The following is a 23,146-nucleotide window of genomic DNA, read 5'->3' as shown; positions in this document are numbered from 1 at the left end:
TAATGAAAAACTAGTGTATTCGAAGAAAGTTAACAGCAGATGGGTCAGGACATCTGTAATATCACAGGACAACTGGGATGAAAGAAATCAAACATCAAGTCCTTGCCTAACATGAAACAAGCCTAGAAATACCTCTACTGGGTGACCAGCTAGTTTGGTCTCCCATTTATATCCTGGACTTAAGAAGCCTTGCAACAGTATTCTGTCAGGAAAAGTAGAGACTCCAACCAGGTTCAACCAGTTGGAATTTTCCCCAATAGAAATGGACAATACAAAAATTTTCCAGCTGGCACTAAAATCACAGCTACTTAGCAGAGTCGGGCTCTGTATATTGTAAGTTTTTCTTGCTAATGATTCACCAGCTGGTGAATCCCGAGGTTGATGGAAACACAAACAGAAACAGACTCACAAATGTAAAAATCATCACCTTTTCCCTTTCTAAGGAATACCATACTCTAAAACAGACAGGGAACCATCAGAATAAAGCCTGTGCTGTGCAGTAGTTGTTTCCTCACCTGACTGATCTCCCGTGGAGCCTGCTTCCTCATTCATGGATTGAGCTACCTTGCATGTCCAACTGACAAAAGTTGTTAAATCCTTCCAGTATGGGTTTCCCTCAAAAGCAAACAAAATATCTTCAAGTGTATTATTAATTCTGAAATGACACAATAAACAAGGCTACCATGGTTAAACCAGTGATTTCTTTCAAAGTCAATTACCTTGTGAACACCTGCTGTTTCTCAGTAAATCTCTATTTAAATTCTATTGCTAATTTATGCATACAGAGAATCCTATTGACTTAGGGAAAAACTGAGGCAGGCAGGGTAATAGCAGAGTCCTTTGCTAAAGAAATCAGCACCTTAGTTATTACACCACTCTAAGCACAACTAGACTTTACTACACAGGTTTGTCAGCAGAAAAAAAACTAAATCTAAAAAACCTTTTAAGAAACTCCCAACAAAATACTCTAGTTCAAAAAGCAGCATTTTGAAATTGAAAACAATTATCTAGAAATGCTTCTTCTTGTCCTGAAATACACCTTTGCATTAAAAAAAAATCATTGCTTTATCCACGAAAAAAACCCAAACAATCAAACAAAACAACAAAACACATCGCATAAAAATAGTGCTGAGCTTTTCTTGCTCTTCAATGTTACTTAAACACAGGCCTCTATTCCTAGGGGCCTTTTAACTCTATCAGTTTTCTTGATGCGCAAAAAAGGAAAGGTAAAGCTAGTCCTCCTGGCGATTTCATAGTCATTTAGAAACAGAGAGGGAGGGAAGGTAATCAACCATTGACCAACGGCAAAAGGGACAGGAAAAGTGACGTAGTTTTTCTGATGTCTAAGATGTTATTAATAACCATGGATTTAATTCCTGCTGCCAATGCAGCTTTTGGAATTTCTGACAGATTCTTTAATGCTTAGAGCTAATAGTCTTATTGCTTTAATAGCAAACTCTTCTGTCAATTTTCTTATACATATCAGTAACGTTGATAGTTGTCTTCTACACATGTTTAAGCATGTGACCTAGGACATCTGATACAGTTTAACTGCAACTTCACGTTAAACACATTATGTTCGTGCTTTACATTGCCAATCAAGAATAATAAATTCGCATCCCATTTTAAAACACTTTATTGATATAGGGATTTGTCTCTAATATACTCTGATTTAACTCCATTAAAGCTTAAAACCAGTAGAATTACTGAGTCGTTGCAAATTACAATCGAATTAATAAAAACATGAATGGATTTGCTGCCAAAATAGAAGAACAGTGTCCACTTGATGCGTTCAGAAAGCAACTTGAGGCTGCAATACCCCTCCTAGTGCCTTTCTAACTACCCTCTTCAGTGTTTTCCTGGATCTCCCAAGAGTCCTGTATATCCAAGTTTCCAAGCATCCTGTGCAGCACAGTACCAGCGAGGTATGTACCAGAAAGCAGGCTGAGAAGTAGCAGAAAATGTTTGGATGTGAGAAGACAAAAAAAGGGAGAATAGCTTTTAGAATCATAGATACCTGCATATCCTCAGACTATTTCCATCCCTACCCCCTCAAATACTACTAACAATTAAAAAAAAAAAATAAAAATCATCCTCTACCTTCCTGTTTGTGATTATAGAAAATTGTTAACAGTAGGTGGTAATCAAAAGAAGAAAGCAGGGTTTTAACCTTTTTATCTATTCAGTTACTGGTTATAATACCTTACTTCAGGCTGGTGCCACTCAGGATTGTTATGTATTAAAAGGTATATAAGATACATACAGTGAGAAGAGCAGCTGTTCTTGACAAGAGCTGAAATGGACATCCTCCTCAGATGGTGCCTCTGTGCTCAGCAATTGATTAATTTCACAGTAATAAGCATAATTTTTGGTTAGCTGCTCTTCTATTTCTTGCCATCCCAAATAACCATCCATTATTGAATCTGGCAGGCTCTGTTGTCCCTGAGTTACTTTCTGCAGAAGCAGGACCTTTCACAGTAAAGAAAGCAATATTTGAAACCAGTAAAAGGGAAACTCACCCGAGACTTTGGTCCTGCTCCTTAGATTTGTAATAATCATGACATTAAAATCCAACATGAAGCAGATTAAATAAACTGCCTTTCAAACGTTCTTATTTTTTTCTGGAAGCCACAACTACTTAGCGTGTCTAAATGTCACACCCACACCAAGAGAGCCTGCAGGACCACTTGTGCCCTGCCCCCAAAAACATTTTAATCAGTTTAAATAACCAGTTATCCATTTGCTTATTAATAGCAAACGCTAAGTAGTAAGCTACAACCCCTGCTAATTTATTTTATTTTATAATAGTAATAGAAGTAAGGCACTGCAAGCTTTAAACCTGAGAAGAATTCAGAAATACTTACAGATTCCCTTAGAGACTGGAACTGGTTACTTAGCTTGAAGGTCACCTCTGAGCCATTACCAGGGCACACGTATATTGCTAAAATGTCAATGTCACCTGAGCCCTGTGGAAGTCTCAGGGTCTTCTCAAACATTGTAAGCACGTCACCGCATATGTAGGAAGCATTGCTCATCAACATCTAAAATTTAATGGATATACTGTCACTTTAAGAATGAACTCAGGGTGAAGGAACAGATTTAATTCACACTCCATATTAATTCTCACAATTAAATGTCAAAAGAGAAAAAAGTACAAAGTAAAGTTGGACCAAAATGCTACTGAATAATAAATGAAATAGTCTACTTAGCAAGTATTTTTTATCCCCTGAAATAAGCCTCTGCAGCTTTATGCAAATTAATATACAAACATTAAATAACAACATACCTGTTTTAGCTCCACAAAGAGCCCTCTAACGTCTAGATGAATGAATCCATCTCTTTGGGCAAAGGGAATCTGTTTTTCCAGGATACGTAAAGCTTCTGTAAGACATTTCCCCCCCACACCCCGTGAAGAAAATATTTAACCTACAGAGTAATTCAGGGACAGTATAGCAGGGGGCATTCTTCTGAGAAAGAAAACCATGCATGACATGGTTTAAAAATACAGCAGTTACAGAGGCATAAAGGTTCCACTTTGGTTTAGATAACAACCCTGCCCAAAGTATTCCATCATTTTGCACAAACTATGTACATAGCTGCACTCTGCACTTCTGAGGAGCAAAGACTGCTCCCCTCCTGCACCGCCACCAAAGAAGGCTCATCAAAGCAAGGCAGAAAGAAGACCAGCCTTCTTACACAAGCAAAGGTATGACTCTATCCCCTTTCATGGTTATATCAGAGTAGCTCCAAGGACTTCGGTGAGCTTTCATGATTTTGAGGAAAGGAAAATGAAGTCCTGTGTGGGCTTCTAGCAAATTCTTCTGAAATATGGAAAGGTAGCCAAATTCCTTAAGCTCCCAAACAAAACTAATCTTGCCATTCTCAAATAAAAGACTACCACAGAAATGTTGCCAGGTCACGTTAGGGACCTGCCAAATTCAGTAGCCCTACAGAGGTGATGCTGCTGTGGCTCCATGCTCCCAGACCCAACCAGCAGCAAGGCTGAACAAGTAGGCACACAAGACAACATGTATACAGCAAATGCACGTGACGAACCACGCAGATCAACACACGCAGGACTCACATACACACAAACAGCACCAACAGCCTTATCCTGTTCACCTTCCTGGCTGGTCAGGGTGGAGGTCTGTTAGAGGGAATACATACAGATATATAGATATATATATACACACACACAGTGTGGATCCCCCCTGGTAGCTGGGGAGCCCCTCCCCAGTTGCTGGCACCTGGACATAAGAGCCCTCGAGGCTGCAGCCCTGCTCCAGCTTCTGGTACAGATGTGCTTGCCCACACACACAGTGGATCCCTGCAATAACTGCTCTTAGACACTCGGTCCATCTGGTCCTGGTCCCTCAGCTCTCCCCAGCTGCCTCACACATAGGAGGTACGCAAACAGGTCTCTCAGTCAAAACCCAGACCTCATGGACTCTCTGGTATTGGCTTGAACCTCCTGGTTCCTCCAATAGCTGACTCCTCACTTTCAGAGAAGTGGACGACTGCCCAGCTCCCACGCCACCTCACTCACCCTTCAGCTATCCTAGCCTGATATTCACTAGCGATCACACACTGATATGCCCACCCTCACTTTGGTTTCTGACTCCACGGACACACAGGTCCCACCCCATTTGCTAGCACTTCATTTCATTCATTCCAGCCCTTCCAGTTGCTGTGGGCCCGTATGTGTCCCATGGGCTGACCTCAGTTGCTGCACACAACACACTTGCACAGAGTTGCTGCCCATACACACACTTGCACGCAGAATAGAGAGTCCTCACCCAGGAAAAGAGTGAGAAATGGAGTTCAGCGAGAAGGCAGGACAGCCTGCAGGGTTGCCTGCCCCTGCAGGGCATGGCCAGGAAAGCATATTGACCAAGCAGCCTGTTTATATGTGAGCAGCCCCTTTCATCACCTTATTTCTATTTTCCCATACTTGTTCCTCCCCAAACCACCTAGATCACTTCTCCCCACCTTTGGCTCCTCTTCCAAACCTCCCATACTAAGTCTTCTGCAATCCCACAAGGCGCTTTCCCTGCTTCCCATAATGAGTCCCATATTCCTAGACAGTAATCCCCTCAGTTTGCAAGGTGACCGAGCCTTGGAGGATCCAGGACAGGGTACCATTTGAGTTCTCTCACTTCCCACTGTTCCCCTATACTCCTTTGTGTGGATGAAGATGAGCATTTTACCACATAAACTGACAGGGCAAGTGCCAAGCTGTAGTAAATCAGGATAACTCCACTGTCAAGAAGGAAGGTGTGCTGATACAGTCTACAGGCAAAATTGTGCAGCATGCTTCAAACCAACCCATCCTAAAGAGGAGACTACAGAAACTATCCTGAACTTTCAGATGTATCTTGCAGATTTGAGTGCACAGGTAAATCAGGATTAGGTAATACGACCAGCAGTACTGATTCCATGCAGCCATGTGCTTTATAAAACAAAACCCACAAGACAAAAATGACACCTTTAGGGCCAATGACCTTATCAACCCAGAAGATAAACTACCAGCAAACTTAATATTAAATGTCCTGAAAGTGCACCTTTGGAAAATTATGTTGAAAGAGTACTTTTTTTTTTTTCTCCTCAGATCTGCTCCCTGCTGTACACTCAGTCCTTGTTCATTTTTAGAGGCTAAAACAGATTTTACAGTTTAATTCAGTTAGCTGGTACAGCTAAAGGGTATGTAGGATTATACAAATTTTTTTGTGTATCAACAAGAGAACTGCTCGCTAAATTCCCAGAGTAATCAGCTATAAAGCCCTTGAAGGCAAGAAGCATACATGTGTCATATAACACAACCCAAGGAAAATGGGCTTCGCTGTTGTCAATGGTGCTGTAATGCAACCTGCACAACCTTTACTCCTAGTAACGACGACCAGTACTAAAATACACAAAACTTGTGTCACAGTCTGTTAGTTTCCAACAGTGATCTTAAAACAAGAGGCTTTTATTTGTAATCTGCAGACAACTGAGCTAGAAATCAAGGACCAAATTGCACAATTTCAGTGGCATCTTGTACAAAATTTGTACTTTTAATATACTTTTTATTCTTTACTGTAAAGACATATGCAAATATCAAGTAATTTAAGACCACCAATGTCCCCAAAAGGAACAAAGTGGTTTTCACATACTGAATTACAACTAATACAAGTGTTCTTCTTATGTATACCCACATTCTAGTATTGCAGGTCTTCACTAAAAGGTTTCACAGAAAGGCTTTTTTTTAAACTTTTTTTTTTTTTAAACTTTTTTTTTTTTTAATTCAGATCTGTGTGGACCTTATAATATGATTACATTGCCAACAAACTCCTGGGTATCATGGTGCTGAGCATCATGCAATTTGAGTCCTAGCACACCATTTAATGTTATAGACATATTCCAAATCTGAAAGTGGCAATTGCTGAACAGACATTATTTATAAGAACTTCATAGAATCATAGAATTGTTGAGGTTGGAAGGGACCTTTAAGATCATCGAGTCCAACCTTTAGCCTACCCTGACAAAAGCCACTTCTAAACCATGTCCCTAAGTGCCCCATCTACCCTTTTTTTAAACACCTCCAGGGATGGTGAATCCACCACCTCCCTGGGCAGCCTACTCCAATGTTTAATAACCCTTTCAGTGAAAAAATGTCTCCTAATATCTAATCTAAACCTCCCCTGACGTAACTTGAACCCGTTTCCCCTTGTCCTATCACTTGTCACCAGGGAGAAGAGGTCAGCGCCCATCTCTCTACAACCTCCTTTCAGGTAGTTGTAGAGGGTGATAAGGTCTCCCCTCAGCCTCCTCTTCTCCAGGCTAAACAACCCCAGCTCCCTCAGTCGTTCTTCATAAGGTTTGTCCTCCAGACCCCTCACCAGCTTTGTAGCCCTTCTCTGGACACGCTCCAACACCTCAATGTCCCTCTTGTAGCGAGGGGCCCAAAACTGAACGCAGTACTCGAGGTGGGGCCTCACCAGTGCCGAGTACAGGGGGATGATCACTTCCCTAGTCCGGCTCACCACACTATTCCTGATACAGGCTAGGATGCTGTTGGCCTTCTTGGCCACCTGGGCACACTGCTGGCTCATATTCAGCCGGCTGTCAACCAACACCCCCAGGTCCTTTTCTGCCAGGCTGCTTTCGAGCCACTCTGCCCCAATCCTGTAGCGCTGCATGGGGTTGTTGTGAGCCCTTCAGAGGAGCTAGTTCTTCTTATTTAGTCAAACTGCTGAAAACAGATCCAGTTCACCAACTTTAGCCTAGCTTTGTGTCCAAAAGTGTTGTCCCAGAAAAAGAAGCACTCTGCCTCTGTGCTTCACAGCCCTCAATCAAATCCTTCTTTAAAGGGATCAGAAAATACATATATATAACTCAGGGTTTTGCTTCACTTCTAATGACCATCCAGAAAAGTCAAGATGCATCTAAATTTAAAACCAAAACTTCTTGTTGACACACACAACTGATGGCATCAGAAACTTCTCAGGCACTGAAAATTTTAATTTTTATTAAGCGAGTTCTTTTTCCTGAGTTAGATCTTTAAACAACAGCCACAGTAGCATACAACATCATATAAAATGCCTAATAAAACTGTTTACTCCCGATATGAGAAAAGAGGTGTTATGTTGCTTTCTACCACCACTAAGGGAAACAAAATTTTAGGAATTCAAAAGCTGCTATGAATATCTAAGTGTGACACGTATTACAGAGCCCAAATGCCTTTCTGGTGGTATAATCCATCCATTTCCCCTGTTATTCTGTGGAAGTCATTTGAGTGTTAGTAATGAGTAACCACCATGCAGCGTTACCTTCAGTGAAGTATAAATACTGTGCTATTACGTTCCTTATAGCTCCATCTACCAGAAGCAATCTCTTCGTAACAGGCCACTGAGGTACATCCTTAAGTACAGACTGCATTCTCTCCAGATGCAGGATTCTGCAATCAAAAGAGGCAGAGCACAGAAACATTGTGTGCTATAAACAAAAAGGTAAAGTTGCTGAAAAATTATGGGATTTTTTTGGCTGTGTAGTCACTAAATCATCTACTTTGTAGTTTCTTACAACAGCAGCAGTACAGAAGTTTCTTTTTATTAAAAAAATAAAAAATTACTGAATACCAAAATGTACTACTAAATTATTGAATAATTTGACTGCAGTGTCTCTCTTAACAGTAAATAATGGATTTTACAAAAAACTTGGCAAACTAAGGAAACAACAGTAAAAACAAAACAGAAGAACCCCTGTGACTCTCAGAATTCACTAATCAATCCCCCAGGTGAGAAATAAAAATTTTTTTCATGGATAAGTCTACTTCTTTTCAGACTAATTTACCTGAAGGCCAAAATCATTAATGTTAGGAAGATTTACACACAAAATCATCTCCTTTCCTCCCCTTTGCAGAAAAAAAAAAAAAAAGAATGGAGAAGTTTCACATGAAATAGTTCATTTTCTATCAAGCCATTTACTGTACTAAAAAAATGCTTTTGAACACTCAAAGGTGGGAAAAGAAGGTAGTGGCCGCTATTCCATCAGTGACTGTTAGGTTAAGCACAGGAGTTACACAACTGTTCATAATCCCACATCAGTTCATTTACTTAGGAAACATTTTTTTCATTTTTTTTGTGTCCCTGTTCAAACAGATTTGTTTGGAAATGGAAAGAGGCCTGCGTCCATTTTATCAGTTAATTAAAACAGCAACAAATCCAGAACAAAAGACATTGCCTGATCACTTCCCACTTACGGGCGTGCTGCATTAGAGCACTTTGTATCTTTCAGATTTATCCTCAGATGTTGATTTGTATAGCATGGATCTTACCTCCTCCAATGAAGCACAGGTTTTGATATGAACAAGTAGAGCTATGACAAGCAATGCCAAACTATAGTTAACATTATAACTCCCAGAAGTGATACAAGTCATCCAATGTGCAGTTAGAAAGAGAGAAATATCAGCTCCTGTGCTCTGCACCACAGATTTTTCATGAGGTTCTGCCAACTCTGACAAACATTAACTCCCTGTATCTACACAACTTTTAAGTCCTGTGTAGAACCTTCCAGATCATTTATAACAAGTTATTTTTCCTTTAAATAGATAAGGCAACAGAGCTCTTAAACCACTTTATTTTGCATAAATCACCCAGAACAATTGTCTTGATTTTATTTTAAAACACGTGCTGTGAATCAGCATAGCTGAAATTAAAGCACAGTCAATCTTTAGAAGCTTGTAGTTGTACTTGTCCTGAAATGGACTTGTTCCAAAATTGCAACAAAATACATTTCTACTAGATTAGCAACCAACTGCTAAAAGAACAACTCTGCTGTACAGGAAGGTTTGGACTGCTTCAACAAAACGAATAAGTACAGAACTTATAGTCATATCTTATATCTTATATTTGCATTAAGTGATAAACCAAATGGGGAACTTCAAAGGTCAAAAACATTAAAAGAAATCTTACCCTCAGAATGGCCTAGGTAAGATTGGAAACTATACATATATATATATATGTAAGAACAAGCATTACATTGTCATTCTGTTCTCCATAGTAAGCTTCTGTTCGAAGATCTCCTGCACAAACTAACATGAGTATGACTGCTACAACAAAAAAGAAAAACGATTCAGCTGCACTGGACTCGCTGTAGATGAGCAGATTGATCCTATAGCATACATCCATGAAAAGCATTACTGAGTCACAGCAATTATTTGTGGGAATTAGACTTTGCAGAACACAATAAAGAATTCAGGTCCTAGTTCAAAGTGTTTAATTATACACAGCTGCTGATTCCTGTAAGTCCTGATCATCTACTCAGGTTCTCTGATGAATCTACAAGTAGGTATACTCTGAGTTACAGATTTAATTTCTTTTTCAGAATGCGTATGCATCAGCACAATGATTTGACTATATATAAGGTTTGGAATTACAGAATAAAAAATAAAAACACAAACCAAAAATCAGAAATCAATTAAATGTAACGTGAAGATAAATATTCAAGTTGATCTAAACTTCTTAAGACAAGTTGCAGGAAGATAGCTTACAGATCATGAGATGCAGTATATCCTTCTGAAAAGTAGGCATCCGATTTCTCATTCCATTGCTGGATCAGGGTATTTATCTCTGAAAAAATTTTCCTGGCTTCCCTGTCATCTAGAAACTGAGACACAAAATTGTCAAGTTCCAAAAGGAGCTTCTGAGAGAGGTTGCTGCTGAACCATTGCTCAAATACCTAGCAGATCAAATGAAAAACAGAACACACCTTGTTAGGGAATCAAGATTTCTTATTTAGACAAGGCACAGAATTTGCATGTCTTAAAAAAAAAAAAAGTACAATTAACAATGATGGTAAAATTTCTCCCTAACAACGTGTCTAGGCTCTGAAATTACCTCAAAGGCTGATTTTCACTACAGCTTGTACTGACCTGTAAGTTGGCAATGTAACATGCTACATCTTACAGAGAACTAACATCCAAAGACTCAGGAATGGTAAAAAGATGGCCTGAGACTGAAACCAACCAAAACCAGACCTCCACTGTAAATTACTCAGGCTTGCTTTCCCTTGCACTACCAACACGATGGAAGGCAGCAGCCTCAACATTTTTGGGGTTCCACTACAAAAAGAGATGGAGAAGGAGTCTGCATGCTCCCATGGTGTAGCCTAGAATAAGGCATGGTCAAACTTACTGACTGCTATGCTTTCCTCCATCATTACTTTTTTAAATACCAAGTGGTTATAATAGATTTTTACTACAGGAGATGTCCGGTTCACCAAAGAAATTCCCAGTGGCCAGCAGCTTACAGTACTTCAAGTTGCCATCGTAAGGATGCCAGCTCTTGTGATGAGTTTAAAAATCATAGCTGAAATTATTACTGGATTTTCCTACAGCTACGTTAGGAGTTATTGCATTAGTTTTGGCAATCACATTAAATTATTACTTCCAGTCATCATCAATCATCATCTCTCTTTATCAAAAGAGAAATCAAACGGTACATTTTTGAGGAAATACAGGATAAGCTCTACATGTTCTCTTTAGATGATATTGCAAACATTTCCAGAGCAGCTTGATACACAGGTAATTTTTTTTTAATGGAAAAAACCATGTATTTCAATGGTTTATCCTTTCATATATGGAACTACATATGTCATCGTAGAGACTGCACACCAAGCTGATCTGCCAGAGCAGAATTTTAAGATCCTATACTGGAGATTTACTCTCATCCCTTTCAACATGCTTCAACAACTATTGCTGCAATAGCAAGCAATAGGTAGAACAGGGTAATTAAAAATAAATGAATTATATACTGTATCAGTGGAAGCCTGTATTCTGCTTTCAGTTTTGCCCAAAATTCAGGCTCAGGTGGGACGGTAAATGAGTCTTCTTTCTGTCAGGCCTCTGCAGTGCCGTATATTTCACCATATTCCCTATTAGATTTCAAATCTGTATTTGAGTTAATGAGAAAATCTGATTAAGTGGACACATGGTGATAGATTATACTTCCAATGTAACGATTCTTTATAAAGATTACTTTGTCTTATCAGCAACATGATAAAAGCTCATGACAATACCATTTAATAGCTAACTCAGATCTTTTAACTGAGTTACTGTTGACAGCCTACACGCAAAAATTAGGAATTTAATCTATTAACTTATTAAAGTGTACCTGTGCATAGAGTCTAAGTTTGCTGACAGCATGAACAAGATACAGTTTGGCCTCATGCCATGCAGAAATACAGCCCTCTTCATTATTCTCTTTGTTTGCTTCATCTTCTGGCACACTGGCCAGAGCAGAGCACACAAACTGCTCCAGTGTCTCTCCTGTGGGAATCTGGCGGGGACATAAGAAATTGATGAGCATCTCAAGAGAGCTGCTGAGTGTTATCTCCGCTATCAGCTTACTTATCTGGTGAAAAAAGAATATCACATAGCCTCCTTCAGTGAGAACAAAGCCCATTTAATCCAGCCTCATATTCTGGGGCACGTACTTCAAAGCACTCCACATGCAGAGTGCTGTATAAAATACCGGTGGCCCCATTATGGTTCTCATACGCCAGGCAGAATAATGATACATATATATGCCAGGAATTTTCCCTGTGTCAGTACACCAGTGTTACTTTTTCTGCAGTCATTTACAGGCCGATGCTGAAGTAACTTGACAACGATACAGTACACTTACACTAGAATTTTGCACTAGAATAACCGTATCAAAGCACCTTCAGAAGTATAACAGTTACTGATGTAAAAAAATGTTCAGTAGAATGATACATCTCAACCAATGATTACATGCAGCAGATTAGTTTTAAATTGAAAGTTGGCATGTTTCAGCAGTGTGGCCAAGAGGCCATAATTTTTTCCTTATAGCCTGACTTCTAAATTATGTTGAAAGATTTATTATTCACAATCATATAAATTTTATTAAAGCATACAAAAAATAATTTAGCACATTTTAATTCTCCCTATTAATGTCTTTCTGAGATACTTCATACCATAACTCCTTTCAGCTGTGACTAGAAAATTTATTAAAAGTTTTGCAGATGTTTTGGCACCAAAGCAGCTGGGGCTATTACATACAGAACTGAAGTGCTCAGAACAGACATTGTCCAGGCTTCCGTATTTCTCTTCATACTTTTTGAGGGTCTTCAATGCCCTAACATAAGCATACAATATCAAGATATTAATTTAATGTATAAATATCTAGGAAGTGAGTCAACTGGGATTACACAGCCAACCATGGCTAACTGGCTGCAGTCATAGAATCTTCATGGTTGGAAATGACCTTTGAGATCATCGAGTCCAACCATACACACACACACAAAAAACCCCTACAATCTCTGCCACTAGAGCATGTCCTGAAGTGCCACATCTAGACGTTTCTTAAATACCTCTAGGGATGGTGACTCAACCACCTCCCTGGGCAGGCTGTTCCAGTGCCTCACCACTCTTTCAGGAAAGTAATTCTTCCTAATCTCTAATCTAAACCTCCCCTGCCACAACTTCAGACCATTTCCTCTGGTCCTGTCATTATTCACCTGGGAGAAGAGGCCAACGCCCACCTCTCTCCAACCTCCTTTCAGGTAGCTGTAGAGGGCAATGAGGTCTCCCCTCAGCCTCCTCTTCTCCAAGCTAAACATGCCCAGCTCCCTCAGCCTCTCCTCATATGACCTGGTCTCCAGACCCCTCACCAGCCTGGTAGCTCTCCTCTGGACACGCTCCAGCACTTCAATGTCCCTCTTGTACAGTCAAATTCAGTTCAATTGATCAAACTGGTCATCACTGATATTTCATTAAAATTACATTTAAAAGTCAAGTTTTTTAATAATTTATGCCTTTTTATAGTGAGCTCTTCTGGAGTACAGCTCTAGACTACCTAGCAAAGAGCAAACATATTTCAGACAAATACCAGCATGTTCTATTCAAAAACTATGGACTTCAGTAGAAATTCAAATTACGTTTCAAGTTTTCTGCAGTTCAAATCAGACCATCACAACAGATCACTTTGGTCTAGAAGAAAGGTTAGAAGGCCCTCTCTGAGAAAAGATATTTTTTTCAAAATTTGACACATCACTGGTATATTTAATAGCCCCACTGAGACAGCTCATCGGTCAAGTGTATTCATATCAAGACTGCAAAACTGAGAAGAAAGGACTCTTGATATGCCTCAATTTACGCACAAAAGGGACAAGCATTCGTTATCCAGCAAACCAGATGAAAAACGTTACCTGCCAAATTAATCCAGGCAGCTTCAAATCTAGGATCTAGTTTAAAAGCGTAGTGGAAGAAACCCCAGAATTCTCTACAGGATTGGATAACACACTCAGGACTTCGCCATACCCAGTGGTGACTTCAGAGAAGCATAAATTCATTAACGTACACAACCAGACCTATCAGCATCTTCATGTGCAGAAATTCCAGATGAAGCTAAATACATTTATTTTTATGGGAATGAAGCCAGGATATTTAGCAGTATTGTACCTGGTTCACAAATCTAAGATATGACTACAGCTTCTGTAAGGCATGAAAAATCCCTTCAGAGTACAAATAAAAACAAAAATGAAAGGGACGCTGAAATTTTCAAGTGGTTTACCTTTTTTAATTGTGCTGTGTAACTTAGCAGCTTCTCAACATGAAGATCATCAAAACCAAACCTGGATTCAAGTTCTGCTCTCACAGAATGTCGATTCCACAAAACATCTCCAAGAGAAAGATTATATTGAAAACCTGAAAGAAAAAAAACCTTCTGTTTACATCATTCCTGCTTTTTGTTCACGTTGTTTCTTGATGATTCATATTTCATGAGATCCAAGTACCAGGTTTCCATCTTTTTGCAAAAAAAAACCCCAAAACATAAAAAATATGTGTACCTGAACACCATTTTCACTAGGATAAAATCCATGATTGCATTAGTAGTATGGTAAGGTCAGTTAATGTAATGGTATTCTGACAGCTGATACAATAATAGTGAGATCCCCAGGCACAGATCCAGCAAGGTGTCATTCTGAACTGTGTGTCTAATTCTGCACACAGTCACGCAAATGTGTGTCTATGGGCTGGATATGAATCATTGCTGAGAGGGAGAGCACCAGGAGAACACCAGAAGACCCAGGGAATTCAAGCTCATTCTCTGTGCAAGGGTTCCAGCATATCACTTTTGTATCTCTTCAGTCTTGGTTTTGACAGCTGAAGTGGGATTTAGACTGCATGTAATTCTTAGCCTGACCTTCTATGCAGAGCAGACAGCTGCACCTAGAATCTAATTGTGTGCCACCAGACAGTTTGCCAATGAAACTCGTTCCTGACCTTTTCTTGAGGAGTTGTCCTGGGGCCAGCCTACCTTCCCCAGTTAAACTCATCTCCCATACTCAAGCAGCAGATGGGGAAATGTATCCCTTCAACTGAGACCAGAATTTATGATAACAGAAGAATGAAGCTTAAAGTAAAACATCCGTAATGCTTAACAGGCACATCCAAAACAAGTGCCTATCCTTCTGTCAAATGGAAGAAGTTATCCTTTGCAGCGATTTAGCATCTCCCCAAAATTCACCACTGAAAGGTCATTCTAAACACGATATCTTAGACCAACATGCTTTGTTTGTCAAATAGTTGCCAGAGTCCGATGAAATTTAGGTATTAGTATTTAAAAAACAGCTTGATAAAGAAATGGGTTAGCACTACAGCAATATAGTTCAATTCTTAGGCTTTTCACGTTAGGAATTTAGCAGAAACTCAGTTACTGCTATTGCAGCATGCTTACAAGGTACTTAAAAAAAAAATCTGAGGCAAATTCCTTACCTTCTAAGCTCCTTTCCTCTATTGATGCCGCAGTTAAATTCAGTGCTGTTTTCACCATTTCATAGAAACTTTTCCCCAAGGGCAACATAGCTAAATCCTTCAATGATGCTAAGGTACTGAAAGTGAAAAACAAAACAAAAATCAAGATCTCTATACACCCAGAAAAACTGAAAGGGCTTGGTGGAAAAAGATGAAGTTCAAGCAACTGAATAGTAAAATACTTTCTTTATTGTTGAAAAACTGATCCTTTGGTAAATTAAACTTTTAATTAAAAAAAACCCGCAAGTTGAGATTTTACTGTTAGAATTTCACTCCATTTTCATTAAGGAAATTTCTCCTATGAAGACCAATGTCCTCTTAAAATAAAAAAAAAAAAAAGAGAAAAAGAGTTAAAAGTGAGAGCAAAACCACCACAAGAGTTCTCCCCACAGCAAAGCAGGATGGACACAGAATACATAAATTTTACTTCCACCCAGTCTACAGAGGAAAAAAAAGAACCTTTAGAGCAACAGAACACTTATTCTCACAACAAATTAAACAAAGCACATTAGAGAATGCATTGAGAAAATTATATGTATTGAATTTCTTATAAGTCCCAGTCTCAGTCCCTTTAGCACTGAAAAAAACTTCTTTGTTAATGTAGCTGTAATTTACTAATTAGTGTTTATGTAAAATTTACCAGTTATTTCCTATAGAGTATTCCTTTGTTATTATGAAAATACGAATCCAGTTTTGTTACAGTGGATCAGCAGTTTCCAACATACGTGAAAGGAAGGGGGGGGAGGGGGGGGAAGAAAACCAACACTATTTAACTTCCCCAAGCAGGTGTGGAAAGTTTCTGCTAAGTACGTCTGAGAGACACAGCAAAGATAGAACAGCCCAGGAAGTGGGAAAAGTTGTAAATTTAGGATCCTTTCTGCTGACTAAATTCTACCTCAGCTAGGACCTCTAGAAATGTATTTTAGTAATACAAAACTAGTCAAGAAGTGAGCATTGGTTTTTGTGGTTTCCTTTACAAACTGCATTAATTACGGCAAATTTGGTCATTGAAGGGCAACAAAGTCTTAAAAAAATACAAAACCCAAATGTAAACATCTGAGTGTCCTCTTACTAATCACTTCTGGGTTGACCCCGGCTGGCAGCCAAGCACTTACACAGCTGCTCGTTCACTCCCTTCTCCCACACAACATGACAAAATAAAAGGAAGGCAAGAAGACTCATGGATCAAAATAAAGAGAGTTTAATAAGTTGTGCTGGTTTTGGCTGGGATAGAGTTAATTTTCTTCATGATAGCTAGTACTGGGCTATGTTTTGAATTTGTGCTGGAAACAGCATTGATAATACCAGGATGTTTGAGTTATTGCTGAGCAGTGCTTAAACAGAGTCAAGGCCTTTTCTGCTTCTCACACCACCCCACCGGCAAATAGTCTGGGGGTGCACAAGAAGTTGGGAGGGGACACGGCCAGGACAGCTGACCCCAACTGACCAAAAGGACATTCCATATCACATGACATCATGCTCAGCAATAAAAAGCTATGAGAAGAAGAAGGAAGAGGGGGACGTTTGGAGTTAACGGCGTTTGTCTTCCCAAGTAACCATTACAGATGATGGAGCCCTGCTTTCCTGGAGATGGCCGAACACCTGCCTGCCGAAGGGAAGCAGTGAATTAATTCCTTGTTTTGCTTTGCTTGTGTGCACAGCTTTTGCTTTACCTATCTTTATTTCAACCCATGAGTTTTCTTACTTTCACTCTTCTGATTCACTCCCCCATCCCACCGGGGAGGAGTGCGTGAGCAGCTGCGTGGTGCCTCGTTGCCAGCTGGGGTTAAACCACGACATAGGTGACGTGAAAGTTGTGCATGCAAGCAAACGCAAGCTTTCCTGGAAAACAGGGTGTCAGCATGCATAACAGTTACATGGGAAGACAAACACCGTAACCATGAACACCCTCCACTTCTGTCCCCTTCTCACTCTGTTTGTGCTCAGGGTAGATAAATTGCTGTTAATATCAACAGACTAATAACTTGACCCACCACAGCAGCCAGTAGTTACTGCTATTCTTGCTTACTGCTGCTGCTGAAGAAAACAATAACCATAAACTTACAATCAAGTTCCTGTCTTACCTCAGGAACACTCAGACTGTGAGAGTTTGCAAACCTTTGGAAAAGGCTTCTGCTTTTGGGATACAAATACTACAAGTACAGCTAATACAGCTTTGCATGTTAATAGTTCCAAGAAGCTGGAACAAGGTTATAAATGACTCACACATAAAGCGGGGTGGGGAAATCAAGCCCAAACACAGTTGCAATCCACATATTCTCATAAAGAGACTGATTTCCCAGTTTCAACAAAAGTAATGCTATATATTTTTTTATTAGGAAAAAGACAGTGGGATGCTAAAGGGTGACAGAATCAGCACAGTAATTTCCCATTCAAAGTCTTTGGGACCCTGCCTCCCCATGGCATAAGGCTGGTGAAGTTCATGGCCAGTCTTGCACAGCCAGCCAGGTTCGGTGGCTTCCTCTAGCCTTATAAATATAATTGAATACAATGACAATTACCTATCAACCTATTACAACCAACTACCTACTCAGGCAAACACATCTTTGTCTTTTTTCCTAACAATTCCTTTATTTTACTGAAAATTCCTGTAGATACTTGTCTTAGTCTGTACTTTTGAGAACATCTTCCACTGAATCCAGTTGTCCTTTACCTGAGGCCGAAAACTTTCATATTCAGAATACAGTCTCTGTGCTTTTTTTTCTTACTACTTCATTTCTTGCAAGAGAACAAAGTTATTTTGATAGCAAGAGGCTTGAGAAACAAAATGGAGTAATTTTTCTGATATTGACCAAGTGCTACATACATATTTACTTGATTAGAATACAAACGATGATTTTCTTACATTCATACTTGAATATTCTGTCTTTCAAAGAGTCCCAAAGCACATTACAAAGTTCAAAGCCATATTATGTGATAGGCTAATTTCAACCATTGCTAAGATGAAGCTACTTCTTGGACTGATTGAAAAATACAGTTATGAAGGAATCAGAATGGATGAAAACTCCTACCACACCTCTATAAAAGCAGAATCTGGTAAACAGAAGAAAATTTCAGCCTCTTTACACTGATAAAGATGCTTATTGTATTAAATAGCCAGTGAGAAGAAAAAGAATTGAGGTAAAAATGTTAAAACAGAGCACCTTTAAGCACATAAAAGTACTTACTTTTGAATAACTTTTAGGAACTGTGCTATGGCAGCTAACCCATCTTCTGTATAAAAGCTGTTTGATTCAAGGTGAGGGAGTGAATGCAGAAGGTTCCAGAAATATGGTTGCTTGTACAGGTTTTCTACTCTAGAAATCATTTCCTCCACTTCATTCAAATCCATCTTTATACAAAGAAAACACATTTACATGCAACACTTCCATTACCAGAAAAACAAAAAAGCAAAAACCAGATGCCTGTTAGTCCCCCGACACCTATCCTCTAGAATTTTAAACCATTTAAAATATTTTTTTCAAGTGGAAACTTACCTCTAGCGTTCGTAATTCACCACATCATTTTGGTGGTACTTTGAACTTATGGCAGCTTTGTTTCAGACGTCTTTCTCTGCTCTGATGTAAGATGGATCTGGGAGAAAAGCTAAGCAATCTTTTTCTGCTCAGAAGTGTAACTCTCTCCCAAAGAGAGGGATCATCTTTGATACCTCAAATGCAAGGAGCACTTTAGTCCTGCAAGGAATTTCTAAGTATAGGGTATAAAGACCAGGGGACTGCCAGGGACATGCCATTCTTGCCTCACAACTCCCTAGGTGTGGTTTTGGAGTGTCGAATACTGATTGATAAGAATGGCTCTTTAAAGATGGACTGGCGTAAAACCACCTCTTTTATAGGACTACACTATCAGATGTCTATGAAAAACATAGAGTCTATCGTACTTGTTTATTTTGCAGTCTTTGTTTCTCTGAAGCAATGTTTCACTAGGGATCTTTTGGATAACGGTAACCTGAGCATGGTTTACATAAAAGATGTTTGTGTATGTTAGCTCTGTTACTAATAATGATAGGCTACTTTCAACTAAATATTCTTAATTTTGATAAATACATTCTTTCTATTCTACATTCCAGAAATGAAATTTCATATTGATACATCTCCTTTCAATAAAGTATCTCACAAGAAATTTTAAAATTTTACTATAAAAGTGCCATCTAATTTCAAGTGATAAATTGGAAATCTATCTTTCATGAAGTAGCAGTTACAATCAACCACATATGGAGAAAATGCATTTTAAAATATTTTAAAAGTGAAATCAGTGATCTGTGAAAGGTATAAAACTGACAGTAATGGAGATCCACTACTGTGCCCATTCAGCCTTCCTATTTTTGTTGAGACTGTAAGGGTGAAAGACTAATGCATTGGGGACAGCACAAAGACCAAACTCATTTTGCATAAACTGCCAAATTGATTCTAGAAGGAATTACGCTACATCTTGCAAATCTGTCTTCCTTCACCCCGACTTGAGTCTGCTTCCTACACTGACTGGATCGTAAACCGGAACTCAAAGTAATCTCATCCAAGCAAGAGCCACATCTTTTCAATCTCACTGCAGTCTCTTTTTAAGTTTTGGGTTGGTTCGCTTTTTCTTGTTTTGTTTTCTTTTCAATAGGTAGTACACATTAGGATAAGAGTTCCTTGCAAGATATTATGTAATATGATTGTATACAACTACACAAGGTCTGGCAGATGCACTTTTAAGTTGCTCCTAATGAACAACTAACCTTCAAATAGTGTGAATTTTAGCTACTAACAACCTAGACTGGTTTAAATCAGTAATCTAGAAACCACTGATTCTCTATCAAATGTACAAGACATCATTTTTTCCTTCAACTCCATACCAATTTTTTTTAAAGATCGTTTACTGAAACTTGACAGAATACAAATTTCTAATCATTATAATAAAGATGCCTCAAAATCCAGAGCTGTAATTTAGAAACAGACTGTAGAAATACTTACAGTAACAAAAGCAGTGATGTTATGGAGCCCTGTAAAATCAAATATTTTGCTTTAGAGAGGCATTATTAACTTCAGAAGAATCAATTTTATAAGCAATAGCAAGTTGTACACAAAGGGAATTTCTATAGGAGTAAAGGCGTGTGAAACAACTAATACCCTGGAAAGATAGTGATCCACTTGCTTTTCTGTGCTTTCCAATACTTTTACTATTATCACAAAAACAATTTAAAAAGAAATTGCTTACCATTCACTTTTCAGTAAGGCAAAATCATCACATCAACACCAGATGAACATACTAGTTCCCAGCCAGCCAGGCATGAAAATGACTGTTTTGCTTAAATCTTTCTGCTTGAAAACTCATCCAGAAAGTCAGGGTCATAGTAGGTCCTAAATGCCCTCCTGCTACAGCAGCAAGGCTGCACAGTATGGGTGGGAACAGAGCGGGAGCATCAGAACTTGGTGTTTTCAGTCTCACTCTTTAAGTGAGAGACTCATTTGTTTGCCTAAAGGTCACCAGATGTGAGCTAATGAGGTTTTCCATCCCTATACTCTCTATTACAACAGGAAAACCTGCGGAGAAAGACTTAAATCCCGATAAGTTACTTTTGACTCCATTTTAGACCAAGCAGGCATGTAGTCAGATCATTAATCCCTATCTTTAAAACTTTTCTTTCACAGTATTTTGTTAAGAATCAAGTAGTAAAAAAAAAAAAGCACAATTTTAGAAAGCTAACTTCTTCCCGAGAATATGATGACTGCCACAGCAATAGTAATCATAAAAGTGGCTTTTTTCAGGGCAGCTAAAATTTTAGTTTGACCATTTTATTTTTAAAATAAAAGTATTCCTTTGTTCAATAGTTATCACCACCTGATAGATAAAGCAATTAATTATTAGATCACAGTTTACCTGAGAACTTTGAGTTATCCTCCCATAGCTTTTCTAAGGCCATGGTTTTCTCTGTGGTCTCAATAAATCCTTTCGCAAGTTCTTCTATCTCTTTCATGAAGCCTAGATCAGGTCCTGTGAAGCTCTCTGGACCAGCTTGGATGCCTGAGGTGCTTTTTCACAGGAAGAAAGGGGATCGGGGAGGTAATTATAACCTGGAAGCAAGTAGCTAAAAAACGTTTATATACTCACAGCAGTATTCTGATTATTTTTTTATTACTATTATGCATTTACACAACTTCTGTTTAGTTCAGGTCATTAGATTGCAAGTTGCATCACTGAGTCTCAAAACCTCAGGAAAAAGGACAATGAAAAATTGCTGAGCTGGAGCAACAAACCTATGCCAGAAACCCAATTCTGGAAGCAGCCAGACACGTCCAAAATAGTCTTTGATGTTTCTGAACACACTCAACTTTTCTCCCCTGGTTTATCACAAGTCCAGGTGATGGTTCAGTGATGGCCTGTACCCTGAAGTTCAGGCTTTCATATTGCATCTAAGGCAACACGCTGCAACCAGAACAGGTAAGTTGGTCAATGTTACCAGGTAAAATATAGGTTACTTTCTCTTTCTGGGCCCTGAAGTTGGTGCTTCCTCTTTAGTTAGTTTACTAAGCAACAGAATGATGATAGCAATTCCCCCACATTAACAAAAAAGCATCCATACTAACAAAAGTACACTGATTCCAAAAGATGCACTCCTCAAAATACCCTTTTATTTGAAAAGTGAGAAGAATGATGTCTCTGGCTACACCAGAAATGCCTGTTAGAAAAAGCTATACAGCTTGGTTTTGGGATATGAGAGCTTGTTTTTTCAAATACATGCAACATCCTATAAAAACAGTATCCTATTATCATTACTGGCTTTCCCCTGATTTTAGTTTACAGCTAAACCCCTGGTACACGTTATCTCTATTATCTCTATCATACTACCATCTGGTGGCTACTCAATAGCACAACAATTTTCTAACAATACTTTCAAGATGAAATCAGACATCAAAGTTTCATTTAAACATCTCTAAACAGGAGAAAATAACTTGACACTCTCCCAAGGCATCATAAACAATGGAATAATCATCTTTAGCTAGGAATTATCATCTTTTACTAGGCAGTTGAATTCTGTTTTTATCTTATAGGAAGTTCAAGTTATCTTAGGGTGAAATCCTATGTACCAAAAATATTGCTGTTTTTTCATTACAAGCATAATTAACTCTCAAATAACCCCCACTTACAAAAATAAAATATATATTTACATTCCTTTCTTGTCAAACCTGTATATGAATACTAGTTTTCAGCACAATTCTTACTTATTGGTGAAGAAAAACCTAACGAGACAGATTCACAAACCGAAGCAAAAAACATCTGCTACTGCTGATTCTCTCGTTTCTCTTTCACTCTCTGATCGTCATTTGTTCAGACACCCACAGGGCTGTCTGCAACTTTAGACCACAGGATAAGAAGAAAATTTAATCTTAAAACAATCAAGTCCTTGATTGCTTCAGTGCAGATTATTTTGATCCCAACGTGACCAACAGCCAGCAGGATTTTGGAAAACTCTTCCACCAGCCTCAAGCTTCAATGGATTAAAGATAAAACAATACCTCACCACTTCCCCCCACACCCCCACCCTTTTAAACAGAGTTTTAAAAAGCAGGTTTCTGTTGTTCAGAGTGCAGTTTTTAGGGTGATTAATAGCTGCGCTTCGGCTCTTGCTTTTGAAAACTACCACATAAATTCCAATATTGCTAACACACCTGCTGCCTAAAATTCCAAACAGCTAGAGACACTGGTGTTTGGCAAAGAAGAACAGGAGCACTAACTACATGCTGAAAACTTTCTAGCGCTGTGCTTTCTGAGCATGAACAAGCGGCCAGCGCTTGACCGGAATAATAACAACCACATTGGTTAAAA

General features: G+C 38.9%; 1 protein-coding gene across 1 annotated transcript in view; it reads right to left on the bottom strand.

Annotated features, from left to right (window-relative positions):
- The window catches only part of ABCA13 (ATP binding cassette subfamily A member 13), a 194,277-nt gene that overhangs the window by 154,167 nt on the left and 16,964 nt on the right, over window positions 1-23,146 (bottom strand). The window contains exons 4-10 of the mRNA XM_063323974.1: window positions 21,200-21,351; window positions 20,293-20,321; window positions 18,505-18,668; window positions 15,278-15,393; window positions 14,073-14,206; window positions 11,652-11,816; window positions 10,031-10,218 (exon numbers count right to left, since the gene is read on the bottom strand). Coding sequence (XP_063180044.1) covers window positions 10,031-10,218; window positions 11,652-11,816; window positions 14,073-14,206; window positions 15,278-15,393; window positions 18,505-18,668; window positions 20,293-20,321; window positions 21,200-21,351 — 948 coding nt within the window. The remainder of the gene's footprint in view (window positions 1-10,030; window positions 10,219-11,651; window positions 11,817-14,072; window positions 14,207-15,277; window positions 15,394-18,504; window positions 18,669-20,292; window positions 20,322-21,199; window positions 21,352-23,146) is intronic.

The sequence above is a fragment of the Chroicocephalus ridibundus genome, chromosome 2 (genome assembly GCF_963924245.1).
Source record: "Chroicocephalus ridibundus chromosome 2, bChrRid1.1, whole genome shotgun sequence".
Lineage (NCBI taxonomy): Eukaryota > Metazoa > Chordata > Aves > Charadriiformes > Laridae > Chroicocephalus > Chroicocephalus ridibundus.
The sequence above is the reverse complement of the archived record's forward strand: the minus strand, read 5'-3'. Positions and strand labels throughout refer to the sequence as shown.